The 20,135-nt window shown below is 41.8% G+C and overlaps 1 protein-coding gene across 3 annotated transcripts in view; it reads left to right on the top strand.

The window, feature by feature from the left end:
• ABCB5 (ATP binding cassette subfamily B member 5) overlaps positions 1 to 9,798 on the top strand; it is a 68,148-nt gene extending 58,350 nt beyond the window's left edge. For all 3 annotated transcript variants that reach the window (XM_013294507.3, XM_055804088.1, XM_055804089.1), the window contains one exon: positions 356 to 9,798. In XM_013294507.3, coding sequence (XP_013149961.3) covers positions 356 to 553 — 198 coding nt within the window. In that variant the 3' untranslated portion in view covers positions 554 to 9,798. The remainder of the gene's footprint in view (positions 1 to 355) is intronic.
• Positions 9,799 to 20,135: the final 10,337 nt, after the last annotated feature.

The raw sequence follows: 20,135 nt of genomic DNA, 5'->3' as shown, positions 1-20,135 counted from the left end.
ACTCAATAAACAAGTTGAAAACCCCAAAACTTTAAGTAGAAAACACTATGTGGAGCTGCTACTCTTCAGCTGTCTTCCTATTAAGCTGTATTTGAATGTAAATAGTGAATTTGTGTTCTGATCCAAACTGGAGACCCAAGAACCCACTTCTCAGTGTCTCGTGTTCATTTGATTAGCCTCACCGACCTCAGTGAGAAACCCTGTTGAGTAAGGGTGTCACGTAAGTAAAGTCATACAAGTAAGTCTATGGGAGATATATCCAGGTGATAACAAAAAGTAAGAAATTAAATGTGGTTCCTATGAAAAGTGAAGGCTTTCCAGGTGCTAACACTCTTTTCCTAACATCTGTGTGCAGATCGTCCAGAAAGCTCTGGATAATGCCCGACAAGGTCGAACCTGCATTGTCATTGCTCACCGCCTGACGACTGTACGGACCGCAGACATCATTGCAGTGATCCAGAACGGCAGGGTGGTTGAGCAGGGCACTCACAGTCAGTTACTGGCAAAGGAAGGGCACTACTATGCCCTTGTAAATGCACAAATTTCTAATTAGTACTGAAAGATTCTGTTAATTTTTTTTTTTTTTCTGGGAAGATATGAAAAGCTTACAGAGAATTAATGTTTGCTGTGTCTGTGCTAATGGAGCAGGGAACTGTGTGTTGCAGCCTGGTTGCTGTACCCTACCCAGTGTAGCCCCTGCCCCACACACCTGTGGGGATAAGCAGTGCATGCTCCAGGGTGGGTCATGGAAGATGCACAGGGGAGTCCCAGCAGCTGAATCTGCTGGGCAGTTGTGGGGATCATCTGATCTGGAGGGAGCCAGACCTGGAGTAGTCTCACCCACACCACAGCTTAAGTGGGGCACCCTGCTCTCACTGTCCCCCCCAAACCCCCTGGCCCATACTAGGTGCCACAGGCCAAGGCAGCACCAGAGTGTGACAGTGGTCAAGCATCATGGATAAGCAGTGAGATTGTGCTTGCCCCTTGGGTTTCTTCACCAGCCAGATGCAGCTGTAAAGTCACCTTAATTAATGACTGTCAGTTCTTACTGACTGCTGAGATTCCAAACAAAGGCATTTGTATTAAATTTAGAGAGAAGGGGTTGAATGTGTGGGTTTGTGGGGTTTATTCCCCATTTCCTGCTGCATTTCTAATACTATTGTGCTTCGCAGCTTTCTTGGAGATTCAATATTCTATTTTAGACAATAATTGTAATAGTTATAAGCTTTCCATGTAGAGAGAAACTGACATGAAAGATTCCATTGTTTTATTTAGTATTTTGCAATTGCTGACCTAACAGTTTAATTGCTTTTGCATCCATCAGGGTGATTTCAGAAGTCTTGCAAAGGAGTTAGGATGGCTGCTTTGGAGTGGACTCATTTCAGCCATATAAATAGGTTTTCTTTTTTTTTAAAAAAAAAGTGGTTTTCAATATGAAGTCCTTGATTTTGAATAGACATGGCATTTACGGACATGGTTTAGTGGTGGACTTGGCAGTGGTAGGTTAATGGTTGGACTTGATGATCTTAAGGGTCTTTTCCAACCTAAATGATTCTCTGATTCTATGAATAATTTTTAAAATTGTTTGTAGTGTTGGCAAAACACATGTGCTTTAATAATTGGTTATTCCTCTGATATATTTCTTGGTGCAGCAATACATCCTTTAACAATGAAGAATATGTACTATGTAGTCAGAGTGACTCATCACCTGGGGTTTTGGGCTGGTTAAACCCAATTGCATTTTAATTTTCCAAGGCTTTGCTTGTGGCTTTGGGTTAGGATTCATGGCCTGGAGCAATCTGCAGTACTTCATAATTTCTAGGTAACTCTGCTCAATTGTATCAGACAAAACTTACAGTAATGATTATCTCCTGTGCCCCTTTCAGCTGTTTTCCAGCATCAGGGTCCATGAGGGGAATAAAACACGCAAAAGAAAATAAATTCTGGTCTCAGCTTTGCCAAAATACAGCCACTCTCGCTTATGCAGTTTTTCTCAGGGACTATTACAAGAGGAGTTATCACTCATTCAGGCACCCCTCTTGTGTGACTTCTATGCTTTCTTATGAGAGGCAAATACTACAGGAGTTGCTGCTCTTATTACATTCCCAATTATTCTATGGAGGCTGCAATTAATTCCTTTTTTCCCTGTTTTGTTTCTGCACTGGCGTTAAAATTACAAGCAGTAGAGTTTGATTCTTAGTTTTTAAATTAAAAAAAAATAATTTAAAAATTTCTGGATAAAAAAATTAATCCAGAAATATTTTGGGGAAAGAAAGAGTTATTTTGTACTCTTGGGTTAGATGTATATGTGTTTTTCATTACTACTGTGATGGATAATAAATTTTGCACTATTATAATTCATTACAATCTATTGCAGTAATAATTAAGTAAGATGAAATAAAAACAGGAAATTGATTTAAATGTACAAATAGAGGCGTTTACAATCACTAAACTAAGGCTTTGTAACATAATGAATCATCTAACATCTGGGGCTAGTTAAGGGAGCATCTTTGCGGAAAATACTGCATTCACATTTATGCAGATAACAGAAGAATCCAAAACGTGCTCCCTGCCCACCAGCTTGGAATTATTTACTAGCACAGGGGCAAGAGGAGTGAGGAAATATATGCACTATTTGACCTGGAAGGTGCTGAAAGAGCTGCAGCATGTTCAACCTAGAAAAATCTGGGACGTCTTTCCCCTTATTTGCTCTTTCAGAGGTCAACATTACCCCCGTAAAGAAAACTGACTACACTTTCATCCCTTTTGGCATGTTCCTCACCCTTGTTTACACAGAGCATTCTCATGCTGCAATAACTGGACAGACTCAGCACCAGCTATGTATGTGAAGGATTGTTCCTTATGGAAGCGTTGGCATGGGTTTTGGTTGGAGCCAGAAGGAGCACAGGTGCCAATGTCGTGATAGAGGAAGTGTGTGTGCACCACTTTGGGCTGTGACAGCCAAGTGGGGACACAACAGTGTCTGACAGCTGTGCCTCGGGAATATCCTCGGCTTGTACGTGATGGAAAAGGGGAAATGGAACGCACTGTCGAAGTAAATTGTGGTGATATACTGAAGTTCACAAGCTAGATGTTATGTAACACATGAACACATTCTACTGATTTATCTCAGTACAAGCATACTAAATGCAGTTCATATCACAGCCCTGTTTAAAGGATCAGCTGCAGACCTGAGAAAAACACTGGACAAAAGCAAGTCCTACCCAACATGAAAGAGATGGTGAGCAAAAAACCAGAGCAAAATCCCAAACATCTGTAAGAATGACAAAAGAGCACACTACTGCATGCCTGCTAAAAGGCAGACTGAGCTGGATGGCTTTACTGACTCCATGAAATGTAAATAGATTAATAAACTCAGCTTGTAGGCACTAATAACAAACTCTATGCTCTGATGGTCTGAAATAAACTATCCAAGTCACCTTCCTAGCTCGATAATCCCATGGAGATTACAGACTGACTGTGCTGTGACTAAAAGCAGACCTAAATTCAGAGATAAATGTATGCTACAAAGCACCTTTTCAGCACCAAACCATAGACTTGATATAGAGATCAAAAGAATTAGCCTTGACAGAAAAGGCAAGCCTATGAGGATGCACCTTAAGAGCAGAGGATTTGTTGGCCCCACCACTCTGTCCTGTGCTGCCATCTACCCCAGGTGCCACAGTTAAAAAAAAACTTCCCTATCCCTGCACAAGCAGGGGTTGGAGCTCTTCAGATGCACATGCAGTACGGCCACTGCTGGTGTCACTGGGCACGTCACCCCTAAAATGACTGCCACAAGGGTAGTGATGAAGGAAACACATCAGCCCATGCTTGTCAAGCAAAAACCTCATTCATGACTAGACAAGAAGCACTTGACCCGGACACTGGCTTTGTGCCAGTACTGATCTAAGCCTCCTACAGAATTACTAAGGTGTGATGTCCCGAACAAGACAGTGAAGACTTCAGAGAAGGCATTCATAAGGGATTTTGGGGTGTTTCTTAACCACTTGACTTCACTGTAGTATCATACATAGCTGTTAAATTTGATTAAAATTTTGCAATCATTAGTCTAGTTACAATGTTAATTACTAATGCAGACTGAAGCCCCAGAGATGGGATAAGTAGCTGACAGAAGCACGTGAACTAGAAGGCACAGGACTTAATTATCTTTATGGCCTCAAATAATTAATTGTCCACTTGTTTCTATGAACACTGGAGTGCACCAGTCCCAGTGGGTGCGGATGTTTCCCACTCCTGGATGTGCTATTTCAGTTTGAAATACTTGTTGGCAATTCAGGAATAATACTGTTTGCAAATCAGTAAATTAATATAATGTTTATCATCACATGTTTTTTTCCCAAATGTCTTCTTTCCTCTGCAGCCTATAAAATTTCAATTTATGTTAATCTAAGCCCTGTAAAGTATGCGTCCTCACAAAGAAGTTATACAATTGGAGGTTTTTTAGGGGCAGCTGAAATCCTAGTACATCCATGTGTACCTGTATTAGATTTATGAGTTTAAACTTCGAAGAGTTTGCAAAACTGCTAAACAATCTGTGGCAGACACTACCTAACCTGTCCTTTCTCGGCTGCCATCAACACCCATTGCACGGCTGACTGTCACCTACGTCTTTGCAAGCAGGAAAGTACCTGGCTGAGGGAGAGCTCCAGGGCTCTTGTCGTACTGTGCTATAGGAAAATTCCTGTCACACTTGGGAGCAAGCTTGTTTAAATGTTAATGATCGGTGATCTCACCTAATTGGTAAGGGAAATGTTAAGAAACTATGTGGGATCGTTAAGGTCTGCTCACCTGACTTTGCTGGAGGGTTTGAAGTGAAACCGCTTTCCTGAACTGTGTCTGCACTAGGAAAATAGCTGCCCTTGTAACACGGGTGAAAAAAAGCCAGATCTTGATCTACTAGATCCTGCCGTATCCTACCATATAGATATCAGTAGGACAGCTAATAACCTAGTGCTGATGGAGTTCAGATTTTAAGGGTTAAATCACAGAATCACAGAATGGTCGGGGTTGGAAGGGACCTCTGGAGATCTTCTAGTCCAACCCCCGCTAAAGGCTTCACCTAGAGCAGGTTGCACAGTCATGTCCAGGCGGGTTTTGAATATCTCCAGAGAAAGAGACTCCACAACTTCTTTGGGCAGCTGTTCCACTGCACTGCCTCAGAGTAAAGAAAATATCTTCTCCAGATGAGGCTTGTGCCTCCCCTTCCATGAAGAAACATTTTGTCACAGCAGTGCTCCAGCCCTGCCTGCATTTAAAGCTTACTCGCTGCCTGTTACCATGGGCACTCTACCCACAAAACTCATTTTTTCTAAGGAGAAGCAACCAAACGCGGAAGAGTTCATACAGTTTATCTGGAACCATGGTTGTGTCTTGCAGAAGAAGGAAATAAAGTGATAGCTTTCCTAAGCTGCTTCCAAGCTCTTCTGTTTGCAAATGGGCTTGATGCATACTGGAGAAACGCGACTTGGGAGTCACTACAGCTATATCCAAACTGTATGTGAACTGGTTGGTGGTCAAGACAGTGGAGGAAAGTCAGTACATGACGTGACCTCTCTCCCTGTGTCTGTACTGCTGTATGGAGGCCAAAGCTGCCTTCTGTAAAACACATCTTCTCCGTGTCTGGGGCAGTAAGGTGTTTCTAAGATCTTCAACATAGTTAGGCAAGAAGAGAAAAAGCTTGGCAACAAGGCCACAAACAGCATATATGTATTTTCTTCTTGTAAAATATGCTTGAGGGGCCTATTTAGTTAAGTCCTCATCCTGAGGCACTTGTAAAGGGCTGACAGTTTTCCATGCAAAGGTAGAAGATCCAGTTGCCTAGCTATTCTTCATCAGCCTCCAGCTGCCCTATATATAAGCCTTACCACAGATTGCCCATCACCCTGATATCTTCCAGGGTTACAGCTCTCCCTGACTGTTCTCTTCCAGTTGCTTGGGCTGCTTTTCCTCCTCAAGCGCCTTCCCCAGCACAAGTGGCAGATGCTGCACCATGTGATCTGATGCAAAAGGACAGGACAGACGGAGACGAGAGAAAGCGCCAAAAGCAATAGTGATGCAAAAGAATTACTTTCTAAAATTAACCAAAATTTTTCAGCAGAAGACTGGTCATTGCTCTCAGTAAGTTAATCATTTACACTGGATTGCTTCCATCTGCCTCTGTGCTGTGCTTTGTCATCTAGACTACAGGCAGCTCTTATCTTCTTGAGACCCTAGCAGTCATCTTCTCGTTTTAGCATTTATGGCTTACCTGGCTCATCAGCAGTTATGTCCAGAAACTATTTTCTGAAGCATATCTTTCCATCTGGAAATAATAATTTGCTGTGCCCTTAGGGAAGCTCGCAAATCCGCTCGAGTTATCCCCAGCCTGTCCAATGACATCAGTATCACATGTTCCAAAGCAAACTCGCTAAGCCTTCCTGTAATTCTCCTGAAAACACCAACCTTTATTTTACTGGATGCTTTCACAGAAAGATATTTTGATGTTGTGTTACCTCAGTAAATAGATTTTGTGGACTTGTTTGGATCAACCATTATACATTTCCTTGCTCTGCTGTTTCAAAAGGAGTAGCATCTCATTTCTTTCTAACCATTATGAACATCGTCTGTGACTTCTGCCCTCTCCTATATTGTCCAAAGCAAAACCACTTTGCCGTTAATCACGACTAGAACAGCTCCTTTCGTTACGGTCCTTGAGTTTTGAAAGGATGACCTGAATATGGCTATTCCTGTGGAAATAATGGTTGAAGTTCAGCCCTGGTTGCAAAAGGATATCCTCAGTATCTGATCCGCCACTGGCAGCATTCCTGGAGAATGCACATGGTATTCCACCAAAAGGGAAACAAGGGGGAAAGAGGCACTGCCGTGGGACGCTTCCCACTCAGCTGCAGACGCTGAGGGATGAAGCAATCAATCAGATTGCCTTTACAGCACTCTAGGGTATGACTCATCTGTTTCCAAATGTCTGTCTGAGCATACGGGGAACTACACCAAGGAAGTGCCTATTTCTTACCATAAATCTAAATAAGGAGTCTCAGTGTTCATTCAGCTTATATACTTACATTAGGTGAAGGGCATTCCACTCAATGTTTGATTGCTAGGCGAGCTTATCAGTGCTGCAAATAATTTTGGGGGTCCTGACCAGAAAGGTGCTGGGGAGCACACTCTTGCAGGCAAGGAGAGCTCTGGGGAAGGGGAAGAGCCTCTGCAGTGCAGGAGGGTAAAGTTTCTTTGTCTAGGTATTAGCAGTGCAAGAAGGTTAGAGTGAAGAACAAACATTCAGGGAACAGGAATTTTTTATCCTGAACGTGTAACATGGAAAAGAATTTACAGATTGTGGAAGCATCCAAAATTGCTTATATTAATGACTGAATTAGGAGAATCTGGATTTTTTTTTTTCCCTTTTGGATGTCATGAGGGGAATTTTAAACAAAGAGTTAACATTTTCAGGGACCAAAATAAATGATGTCTCTGAGAGTCCCATACATTGCCTGTTTTTCGTGAAACCACACTAAAAATGGTAAGTGGAGTTCCCATTTTCACATCTGCTATCCATATGAACATACACCTGGCAGTGTAGTGTGTATGTTGCTTCAGAAGGAACTCAACCAAACAGCTGTCACTCTTTATACAGCACCAACAGTCTTGGTTATAAACCTAGTACGTGTTTTATTTACTGTAAATGAAGTGTGTATCAGCAACACTGAATATGAAAATGAAATTTTAATGAGTCACTTTTATGATGCTAGAGCAATGTGAGGAGACATCTGTATCTGTAATGTGATTTACTTTTTAATATGCAGTAACATAGTTTTAGTTGGAATAAATAGGATTCCCAATAAAGACTCACATGACTAGTTTCTTCAGTCTGTTATTTCACACATACTTTGAGACCTGGAGCAACCTTTTCCATGATTTTATGGCAATCCTTTTGGGACTTTTCCAGTCTTATGTCTTAATGTTTTCTTTCTCTCTTACCCCTTCCTCCCCACCTTTTTTTTTTTTATATATATATATCTTAGTACCTTGGTATAATTATTTTACACTGATTCATTTAGTTGCAGTGTGCTAACATATATTGATTCTGAGAAATTTGTCTGCGTCCACCAGCATTAAATAGTCTTTGCATCTATCACTTCTTAATTGTTTCTCACAAAAAGTTATGGATGTGCTTTTTTCTGGAGAAAATGTCCAATTTGCCCCATTTACGGAAGAGAGGAAAGCATACACTTTGCAATATATATGAGTACACCTAAATGGATATATAGTTTTATATTTATAAAATATATGTTTCTATATTTTTAAATACTCTAGAGATGGCTTCATGATGGGAAGTTTGGAAAGAATCCAAGCAAAAATCTGAATGAATTATGGGAAAAATCCATTTGCTTTCAGTATTTTGGTTCAGTCTTGCAGAGTCGAAAGTAGCTGCTTCTTCTGACAGTCATCAAGCTTTGATGATGCAATTTCTCTTTTCAGCTTAGTCAGAAACTTAAGCCACCACTCGACTCACATACTGCACTTGCCCACATGATGTTAGTTACTCATGCGTATTTATTCCATTTTTCAGCAGATGAACTTCTGTTAGCTTTGATGTCTAGGCCTTTTAGGCATACCTCCTGGGAAAGCAATTAAATTCCTTGCACTTGAAAAGCCCAGACAACTCATGCTATGAAAGCAGCATCAGGTCTGTCCAGACCCCAGCAGTTGCCCCTGGCTTTCGTGAGAGACAGTATTACGAAAAGCTACACAACCCAAACCAACTTCTCTGAAAACACTTTTTACAGCAAAATTAAACCCCTCCTCATCTCACTGTTTTGCCAGAAGCTTGTTTTCTTCCAGCAAGTATAGCCTTCCTGTGAAGGCTTCTTATTTTCATTCTTCCCCCAGCCATCCTGCTGTTGCACATCATTCTCAGATAAACACAGGGGCAGCAGTGCCCCGCTCTTGCTCTGGAACCCCAGTCAGTGCTAAGAGAATGCTCAGCACAGGAGCCTACAGGTGCCACCCACCATGAGCCAACACCCTCACTCTGAGTGTCCCTAAAAACTAGCTGAAGCCAACAGGAGCACGGCTTGCTCCACCCTAGGCATCATTACGTAGTTACTGCCCAGCATCAGCACAGAACTGTATTGTGTGGGTGATATTTAGAATGCACTTCATTACAGTTCATCTTTTGCCATTTCTTTAGCTTGTTTCCATCTTCATGGGGAGTATAGTACATCTAAAACTGTATTTTATCTTCTTTCCTGTTAAGTACTCTCAATCATAACACCACCAGGACTGGCGCATTCACATGGATATTCACACGTGTTTATAATAAACCTGTGCTAACACAACTCGTATTTAAGCAGAGTCTCAGGTTTTAAAATTAAAAAACCCAAAAACACAAACAAAAGAAAATAGGCATTGATAAGTGTTTTTTAATGTTGCATATTACAGGTTGTGTTATTTAACTATGTGTGATTTGTAAATAACAGAATATTGTTTAAAAAATCTATCTACTGCATAATATTTTTTTTTTTTTTACATCAATGGTTCTGTTTGTTTTCCCCAAAATCTGATGGAATTTCCTTCAGCCCTCCATTTCTTCTTAGATTGCCCCACGTTTTAGTCAGCGTGCCAGCTGCAAACACTGCCGCAGAGAAAGAAACAGCTGCCCTGGTAGCTCTGTCCTTCACTGAGGCTAGCAAGGCCCCGCTTCGTGAGACCATATTACTTGAGATGATGTTTTCCTGGAAGCAGGTTCACAAAAAGTGGCTTGCTGTGTTTCATTTACTACGGGGACATAAAGATGGCCAGAGCAACTGTTAGAACTGTAAATGTCTGGGAACTCCCAGTACTGAGATGCAGTTACTGCGTGCAACCCCAGTTTGAGGGCAAGTCAGTCAGAAGGGGCTTCACTATAGCTGTTACCGTATTTATTATTTATATAATTGCCATTAAAATACGCCAGCTTCCTTCTGATGAGATAGGGAGAATTCTGTACCCAAATGAGATCAGTCTAGCAAAAAATAAACCAGGAAAAAAATGCCAAACCTTAAACACCTGAAGTACATGGTTAGATGAATACACACAAGCAGGAACATCTCTAAATCTTTCCTTAGGACTCTGTACTATTTTACCTTCAAAAAAACTTGGCAACCATTAAAGGTTGAATTGAATGTTAGTCAGACGTGTGTGTTTTCTGCAAATATTTCATGAGGCTCGAGGGGAAAATGGCATTCTACAAGGACATTAGCCATACAACTTTCATGTGACCTTCCCTCTTTCAGCTCATCACAGTCACTTGTCCTATCTTGCTTCAGATTAAATGGCAAACCTGTCAAAAGCAGGGGAGGTATTTCCCTGAGCTGTTTATGAAATGACTAGCTTGGTTCAGCTTCGGTCCTGCCTGAATACTTTCAAGCACATGAAACACAGTAATAGTGTCTCAAACAAAGAAGTCCTACACATGAGAAGGGTAAGCAAACTCCAGAAGTGGTGAGTAATGATGCTACAGGGAACTAACAAAAGACAGAGGATTTCCGTCACATAGGGTGATTAGTAGTAGGGATTTCAAAAGGTCTATTTTTCTAGGAAGTTTCATTACGCTTAGATCACAAGACAGGGGGGTTTCTCCATCCAGCAACAGCTGAGATAAGCATCTGTCCACCCAGTCCCAGGTTTCAAAGCAAGAGGGTCTGTCACAGACCCCCAAGAACACACCGAGAGTCTAGAGGAAACAACAGGGAGGCAAGCTATGTCTGCAGGACCAGTTACTTTGTTAGATACACCAGGATCGGTGCCGTGACGTGTATCAGGAGGTTTCCAAAACTAGCTAAGGGTCTAACCTGACACCCTTAATTCTGCTGTAGCAAGTTTATCCCTAGTAAATTGCAGTTGCAAAGCCAATGCAAACACATTTTCTCCCAAATTGTTTTGAGGAAAGCCAGAATGAAAATGCCTTTGTATTTCAGCTAAGCCAAATATTTTGACCCTTTTCACCAAGTAGAAACTGAAAGTTTTGCTGCTGTTTTTAAAATTCTTTATTAGAAACAATTTCTGCAGTTGAAAATCTTTTTTTGCTGTGGTTGTTCTAGAAATGTTGAGATTAAGAGTTTCGATCTTCTCAGCAATTCTTCATGGCTAAAACCGTTTTCCGTATTTTGCTGTAAATAGCTCTAGCTAACCACTGCTGCCCTCTTTACTGAACAAAGTATACACCCAGAGCGAATCACCCAGTCCTGTTCCTAACAAGCTGGAGATGCAACTCTGGCAGGTGACCCCTGTGACAAGGGGAACCTGTTGAGGAAGGGATGCTGAGGAGAGGAAAACCAGGTTAATTAAAAACACTCAAAAGTTGTTCAAGTTCTGATTGTGCTCTGTAGCGTATCACACAGCACTGCGCGACACCCTGAGACGGCTCTGTCCCTGGCTGTGCCTGCCTCATCCAGGGAGCAGGGCTTGGCTTAATAAGCTGGGCCAGGGAAGAAAGCACTTGGAAAGCCCCCATTGCACTGGGGAGGCCAGGCTGGGGCCACAGCATCTGAAGGTGGCAGCAGGAAGAGCTTGTGCACCTTGCAGAGCCCTTCTCGTTGAGCTGAGCCACAGAGCACCTGGCACCCTAATGGTGACCCCACCTGCGCTCACCAAGTTGCTCAGGCAGGATGGGAAAGAAAGATTTATGGAAAATGGGTGGGGACAGATGTGTGGAAGAGGAAAGCGAAGACAATGACAGGCAACCACAGCTTCTGGTCCCCTGTGCTTTGTCCAGTGCTACCCCAACCGCGCTGGCCATGGCAGCTGACAGCCGCTGCCCATCCTCGCTCTGCCTCTCCCAGCACTCACCACACAAACGCTCATTCCAGCACGATGAGGGTGGCCGTGCCACCCTGCACCCGCCCAGCCCAGTCCACCTACCACCCCAGTGGACACACTGAAGCGCTGTCCCAGGTGGGACACCCGCTCCAACCCCCGTATCCCACAGGAGACAGCTGAGGTCTAGGGCTGCTGGCACTGCCCTGTATGAGCCTTCCGAGCAAACCTTGCCCCTCTGGCATTCTCGCTTATGGGACAAATTGGCTCTGGAGGAGAAAGGAGAGGTGTCACTCACCTCTGTTTTCATCCATATTTAACTTGATTACCTGATTTTAACATTTTTACTATTAAAAAAAACCACTACAAACAAACAACACCCAACCTGCTAGTGTTAAATAAAACCCCACTCTTCTTGCTCCTTTAATGCATGCCCACAAAACTATCAATGCTTTTAGTGCTTCAACAGACAGTCAAATATTTTAAGTCACCATAAATCAAGATGGTTTTAACCAAAATAGGTTTTGAGCAATGTTTTCATGAGAAATTCCCTGGATCCCAAATGCAGGAAATGTCTGAGATTCCTGAGGAAGAGCAGTATTAGCAGGGCAAGGTGATGATACTCGGTCTGTACCTCCAGCTTTTGTTACTGGGATGACAAAAGTTTCAAGGCGGCTTGAGTTTGAGGTATTCTGACTTTAGTAGTTCACATGCTCCAAGAATTAAATTCTAATAATTTACCAGAAATGTTTTGGTTGATTTTTTTTAAATTAGGACAGGGTAAAGGAGAATTGGAAATAACAGCCCTGACTTAAATCCTCATATTTTCCCCCCCTCATTTTTTTTTTAAGTGTATACCTTGCAAGCTGCATATGATACGATCGGGGGAGGAAAGAAAATGAACAAAAAAACACAGGAGGACAAAACATAACCTTCTCATCCATTGGACCTTTCTGTGTAATTACAAGGCAAATTCCTCAGGTCAGAGTCTCATCTGTGGGGATTTTCCACTTCCCCACTCTTGAGGAGCACAGAGGCTATTGCACATCAGCACACGCTGACACCCACGGAGAGCTGAACTGCTTGATAAGAGTTTGCTTTTGTTTCCCTCGAGCTCCCACGAAGGTACTTGGTGCACAGACCAGTATTTGTATTATGCCGTGAAGGGAAGGATTTAGGCCAAAAGAAGCTGGCAGCCATGGCTTTTTAATGAACCATGTGCTGACAGGCCTGGTTGTGAGCTGTTACAGATGTGCGCCGGACAGTCTAATGAGATGCAGGAAATTCAGGAAGCCAAAAAAACCCTTTGGATTTTCTGGTTACACTGATAGGATCAAAACCACTTGTGTGCTACCTGGCATCACCGAGCAAGGGATATGCTCGATTGTCCTTAATAAAAACATTACCATTTGGGGTAAAGGCACTGATGCACATTGATTGCCATAAGGGGGAATAAAAGAGGAGCTTAGTCATTAGCCAAGAATGCGAGCAGGGCAGGATCCTGCAGTGGCACATTAATTATAGCAACATTTTCTGTGATTCCCCTGCTACATAACCAGAGATGCGGGGAGCATGAGCAGGGGCCACAGCATGAAAGGAGATGGCCAGGATGAAAGATCTGGCAAGTAAGGGGAAGTAAACCCCTGGTGAAAGAATAAAACCCCCTGAAAAACTCTCCTCCACGCAGAGTCTCCAGCTGATGCCTCCAGCATGGAAGAGGCGCTTTTTCCCAATGCTTTAGCAGGAGTGCTCTGGTATTTCTCTCGGAGAATGAGTCAGACGCAGCGGCTGCCAAAAAGCCCTGCCAAGTCCTGTGCTCAGTTACATGTGCCCACAACAACACGGCATGTGAGCAGATACTATCTTGGTGCCAACTGAGACGCTGGAGCGGCTGCGGGCTGCGATGTGCAGCTCTGTGGCTCCTCGGCTTCACCTCTGCTGTCCCTGCAAAGCCGGATTATCAGCTGTATTGCAGATGGCATTGCTCACCGCCAGGCCTGCAGATTCAGACAGGTCAACGGTAAAGGTCTGCTTTTGCTGCTGCGTGACAGATGAAACTTATTTTTAACCATCTAACTGATGAAGCCCTAGCTAGCAGATGCCCCAGTTTACATGCTCTTTGTCATATAAACCTGTCCATATAAAAGCATGGACAAGAGCCTATGAAGCAAAATGGAACACATACACAGACCTTTCCGGCACAGCTAGGTCGGGGAGCCTTTTGCCAGACGATAAAGCTACATAAGATATTCAACAGTGACATCTATTGGCACACAAACTCCCTGCAGATCCCTGCTTTATTCTACTGCAATATTTCTAGCTGCGTTAGCAACGCTGTGAGAGCACATGCCATGCTGTTGTGATAGCGTGCTGTCGCTCTCGGGCACAAACCCTACAAGCTGTCAGGGCTGCCAGGTAAAGAGCTTCTTGGATAACTTGCCATTAGGATGCAAGGAAGTTTAGGTCTTCTTCTTCGCTGCGATCAGGTCAGGAAACCTGTGGCATCAGAGCTTTCATGCATGTTTTATGCATGCAGTACATGATAATGCACTCTGGGTGACAAGGTTTTCCCTCTTTTCATGAGTAATCATCCTGCTAGGTGTCATTCTCACTCAGGAGTCCCTGGAGCTAGAGCTGAAGACAAGGCAAAACATCACAGATGTTTTCACAAAGCTTCCTTCCCTTCTTTTCCTTTTTAAAATTAAAAAAGCCCTTTTATCGGAGTGTTCTCTATAGCTCTCATAATTGATTGTATTTGTGAATCCAGACACGTGGGTTTAAAAGATATCTCCAAGCTGGAGGCACTTCATCCTGATTATAAACTGAGCCACTGTTTTATGAGCTAAAATGACACATGTAACTTAGATGATCAACTATCATAAAGCAAGGGGGAAAAGCCAGGGTCAGAAAGGTACACTGCAAATGACCTGTATTTCTGTATGAAATGTCCATCAAATTGCAATGCTTTCTCCATCAGTTCTGTAGATAAGCTTGGCTTCTAGAAGTCTCTGCAGCTGTCAGGCTGCAGAGACAATTTGCTGGAGTTCACGAAAACACTTGTCTCCTCCTTGGCTTCTTGCTTACGTATGTGTCCTTTCTTGATGAAGCTGGCCAGCACAGCACTGTTTGGAGAGCCATCAACCAATGCATCCACCCACCAGCATGATGATGAGGGAGGCCAGCCAGTGAAAGAATTGTAAAAGTAATATTAACATGGAGACAAATGTGAGGGGGAAAAAAACGCAATAAAAGCGTAGCCCAACAGCTTTTCGACTGTGCTTCAAACTTAGTTCGGTGCCTTTTTCTGGGGTGTCAAAACTAGTTTGAGCTTGGACTTGGGAAGAAGTCTTTATCCATGGTTTTGTCCCTAAAATGAAGTCCTAACAGATACTGATACTAGTGATGAATTTGTAGAGCTGGCATGGACATTCATTGCTTGAAGACAGACAACATTATTGCAAGGAGAGATAGACAGGCACTCATTTGTTGGTGTGTTTTTGTTTGTTTTTTTTTTTAATTTCTTATATTTTCCCAATATGCTCTGCACAGAATGTACTTTGATAGGACTGAAACACAAGGTCCCTCTCTAGCAATGATCACCCATGTGTTTTTCTGAGATCGAAGCAAACTGCAGAAGAAATGTCCTAAATAAAAAGCCTGTTCCAAAATGCTTCATGTCTTTCCATAATCCAAGTACAGCCACTTTCATATATTCTGGAGATAATAGGTTTGTCATTTAAAAATAAATTACTATATTGTTTCAGGAAAACATCTTCCTGCTCCAAGTTCCGTGCTGTTCTCAGGCACATTTTCCTCATTATGTAAAACTTTCTGTTAAAGTAGGAAGCTGATTTTTATGATGCACAGTGTTATAATCACTTTTGGCAGCAGGGGAATGTTTATTTCCATCAGAATATTCTTGTAAATTCACTAAGCCGTAGAAGAAAAAAAAAGTGTGAATGCAGAAATGCTTCTGTATAAAATTGAGAAGGAATTTATGTTTTGGCAAGCTATTGATTACATGCTTGAGGCCAAACATCTCACCAAGAAACACAGATAAGATACTAATAAGAAAATCCTTTCAATGTATCGATTGGAGAGTTGCCAGAATTTTCAGATGCTGCAGGAATCAAAAGTCTTAATCTTGGGGAAAGGAAAGGTCTGTGTGGAATCTGCTCAGAAAGGAAATACCATTTGTTGGCATTTAGAAGGAAAAATACAAAAAGGCAATAATGTCTGTAAGCCTAAAGCAAGTCTAAGTATGCAATTACACAACATGGAAAAACAGATCACGGCTCTTTTTTTAAACAAGTTATACTGTAAGAGCAAAGATTTAATTAGTTCATTAAGAAAATACCAGATACTGACCCAAGTTTCTAAATATCTAACTGAAAGAAAATATGAATTTTATAAGACACACATAGTTTGTAAGCATATGTCACATGCAATTATACATTTAACATATTACATGTGGTATAAGTACGTAATATATTAAAAATATGTAGTACTATTTATTTTATTACAAATATATAAACATGTGTAAGTGGGTCCACCACTTAACTGAAAAAAACCCCCTTCAAAGTCATTTACAGAATTTTGCTCCCCATGGCAGACTATGCTCTGTGTAAGACATCATTACTCCCTGCAAAAATGATAGACACCATTCTTGAGCTGAATATAGTTAGTATATTTTGTGGGAAAAGGAGGCTATTTTTTTCTCCCAGTTTTCTTGTTTCTCATTTATCTTTTTAACTGTCAGCTTCTCCCTCAGCAGAGAATAAAGATTCAGTTGCAAAAGAAATGCGTTAGAAACTTCCCTGCTTTGAATGTCTGCTGTCTTTTACTGCTTTGAACGGACTGGAGGCTGCATGTTGCATGGCCATTGCCACTTTTATTTGCTGCTCGGACAGCTACCGCCATCCTCTGCAAACAGAGAGCAGCGTCTTGCACAAAGCCAGCTCGCATCACTGCTAGTTGAAGTAAGAGGGGACAGCAATTGTCTTAGCTGGAAGAACCTAAAGAAAGTAATACAAAAGATGGTAACCTTAGAGAAGTATTTATAAAATCTGTACATTTTACCAAATCTGCTGAGTGTAACTACAGAGGAAAGTGAAGGGAAATGTATCTATCAAGTAGAAGCATTTTTGAGAAGACTGTATTTCTAACCATAGCTCAATATCTGCAGATCAGGTTGTGTGCTCTAAACCTCGTGTGTGCTGTGTCACTTATGATGATGTATTTATATATGTGCAATTTATAAATTAACAGTCCTAGAGGTGCTCTAATACCAGGTAAAGGCACCAATGAAATGATCATTTCTGGTCTGAACTTCTGCTTTATATGCAATAGTAGTGGCATGAATCTCTAGTCTTAAACAAGAACTTCATATACTATAATACACTATCTGAATTTAAAGGAGTTACAGATTTAATTCTGAGAAGTCTTGTAAATGGAAGATGCTGATAGCGATGACCCTGTTTCCTTACATAACACCAATAAACCTTTTTTTTTTTCCCCTGGATTTCCAGGTCATGTTCATCCCTGGGGTAACATGGAAAATTTGCACCAGAAATTTAAACAAGTCCTCAGTCACATGTTGAAAGGTTCTCTTTATTTAACCTGCCGATTTAAAATTCGGTTGTTGCTGATGTGGGAAGAGTTCACTAAATTAAATTACTGATTATCAAATAGAACACAAATGATGCTTTCCCCCGATTCCTTTTACACATACCATTGAATGAGTAAAAAAAAAAATCACCATTGCTTAAACTATTCACACAAGTCTAGAAGATAATGATATAATTTCTAATCAGTTTCCTCACATCCAAAAATATTCATAATATCTATTTCCTGCCAAGTAAAGCATGTGACATGCCTCTGATGCACCCAGAACGTCTCAGACTGGCTGCCCCCAGGCAGAACTGCAGATGCTGTTTCTTGTCCGGAACAGAGATTATCCAAGCTGAGCCCACGAGCTCCCTGACTGTGGTTATTTCCATTTCCGTGCTGTCTGCCCGCTTTGTCATTCTACTTTTCCCACACACGTGACGTCATTAGCTTCCTGGAAAACTGAGAAAAGGTATTGACTTAGTAGTTTAGGTCATGCCTGCATTATGCAGTCACAGTGCAGGCAATTATACATGATGGCCTTGCTGCTTCTTTCATACTCTATCCATGTGTCTCAAGAGCTACATGTTTAGTCTTAATTTCTTGAAACATCTGAATCTGCTTGATTTGAGGTTAATCTCACTTCATCCTTATAATCCTGATATCTAAAATGCCACTAAATTTTGTGATATATTTTTCCCTTCTTGTAGGTTCTTTGCTTACTTGTACCTTTCTTGAGATGAGTATTTGCCCTAAAGCTGTTCAGTTCTTGGTAGATTTTGCTCCTTTTAAACAGAAGAACCTTTCAGGTTCAGTTCCTGAGCTCTACAGTCCAAATGACTTCACTGGATATTCAGTCCAGCTGAATAAAATTCACACTCAGTTTTTTCAGTTAACGTATTTGTGATCTTCTGATGAGTAGTGAACTCCATGGAGGAATGGACTGTGATAGCTGGTAAAGGGTTCCATTTGCCTTTCAGTTTTAAAAATGTCCCCCACCCATTGCCAACTTTGGTTTGTCAATCATCCTAAAACTGGTTCAAGTGAGTTTTTCAGAACTAAAATCTCTGCTCTTTTATTATGGTTCTGCAGTATTTAAACAGTGAAATTCATATGTTAGCTATGCTCATGCATTTTTAAAAGCATCTTCAACAACTTTTTACTCACTGCCTTGGAGATTTCATGCCATTCCCGTTTCCCTGCAGTATAATTGAAAGCAAACAGGTGTACCAGTTTTTGTTTACCCTACAGTGCTTGCTATTTTTTTACACTGCCATCCTTTCCCTCTCCCATACCTCTGACTGCTCTTGTCAGCACACTGGGAAGCTCTTTGTGCAAGCTTACAGTTGCTGCTGGCATTCATACAGCTGTATCAGCTGGGACATCACCTGGGCTCCTAGAGCGGTCTGGATAAACGTACTCCGTAAACCAGCACTGTAGAGTTGCGCTGTGGTTCTATTTGCTTCTAGAGGCAAACCACAGAGGTGACAAACTGCAGATTTGAAGGTGTGAGAGGTCTTAAGAGGTTGGTTTCAGAGGATACTTCAACCCTCAAACTTGCAATGTCACAAGGCAGCCTCAGTGGTGCTTGTGGGTCCCTCGACATCTCCATGGCAGTGGGCCAGGGCCAAAGGATCAGTCACTGCGACAGACCCGTTGTGCACTGCGGACAAAGGCAGCGGCTTGGCTGGAGGACTTTGCTTTAAGCTGGATTTCCCGGAGAGGTTAACACAACAGGCTGCATCTTCCACAGAAGCTGGCAGGCAGATGGTCCTTCTCTACTTTTTCATATTGGTCCCTGAGACTTTAATTTCGTAACATTTTGCACCAGTGCTTTCAATAGCTCTTTTGCTATGATTTCTGCTTCTGAAATAAAGGGCAGCAGTATTATTTCTGCCTTTACATACAGTCTGAATAACTCCATTTTTCCAAGTCAATATTTGCTTTGATAAACCGAAAGCAGTAGTCCTGTAGCTATCACAACATAGTAAAGAAATAATAACCCGAGTTAAAAACAGGCTCATGCAGAATGGCAAAGGGCAGGAAATTGGTTGCAGTTGAACTAATATTTCTCCTGAAATGATCTGTTACTGCTATTTGCTACACAGCTTCTGTATACCCCCAGGCAATTCCGGGTGCCTTTGGAAACTTTCTGAAGCTGCATGCTGCACTGCCTGTATATGGAGAGGCGGTGTGATTTCTCATACTTGTCGCTCTTGTACAGAAAGAAATGTTTGTCTTCATAGGAGTGCTGTAGAAAGTGTATATTGTATCAGCTGACTCATTTATAGTATTTCCCCTTTCTGAGTAGGAAATAAAGGAAGTGCATACCAAAACAGGGAACTTGCATCCAGGCTTGTAAATTCTTCTGTCTTGGGTGTTTTAAATAGATAAACAGGCAAAATCACACAAAAGGACACATACAGTCCAGTCCAGTGTAAGTTAGTATATTGGACATAAGGCTTGAAACTTTTGGAAATAGATAGAACGTTCCTGTTGCATTCCAGATGGACAGTTACATTGTTCCTAGATTTTGAAACGATGCTATTGCTCTTGCACAGGCAGGTATGAAGGCATTTCTAACCTCTTTTCTGTTTACCCTATACACAAACCATGCCCTTTCCCGTCTCTTCCAGGTGAAATATTCCCAATCTTTTTTTCATCTGTTTCTGTAATAATTTCCCCATTCCCTGGTTTTCAACAATTGTTCC

The sequence above is a fragment of the Falco peregrinus genome, chromosome 5 (genome assembly GCF_023634155.1).
Source record: "Falco peregrinus isolate bFalPer1 chromosome 5, bFalPer1.pri, whole genome shotgun sequence".
Taxonomy (NCBI): Eukaryota; Metazoa; Chordata; class Aves; order Falconiformes; family Falconidae; genus Falco; species Falco peregrinus.
Note: the sequence above shows the minus strand (reverse complement) of the source record. Positions and strands in the feature narration are given on the sequence as shown.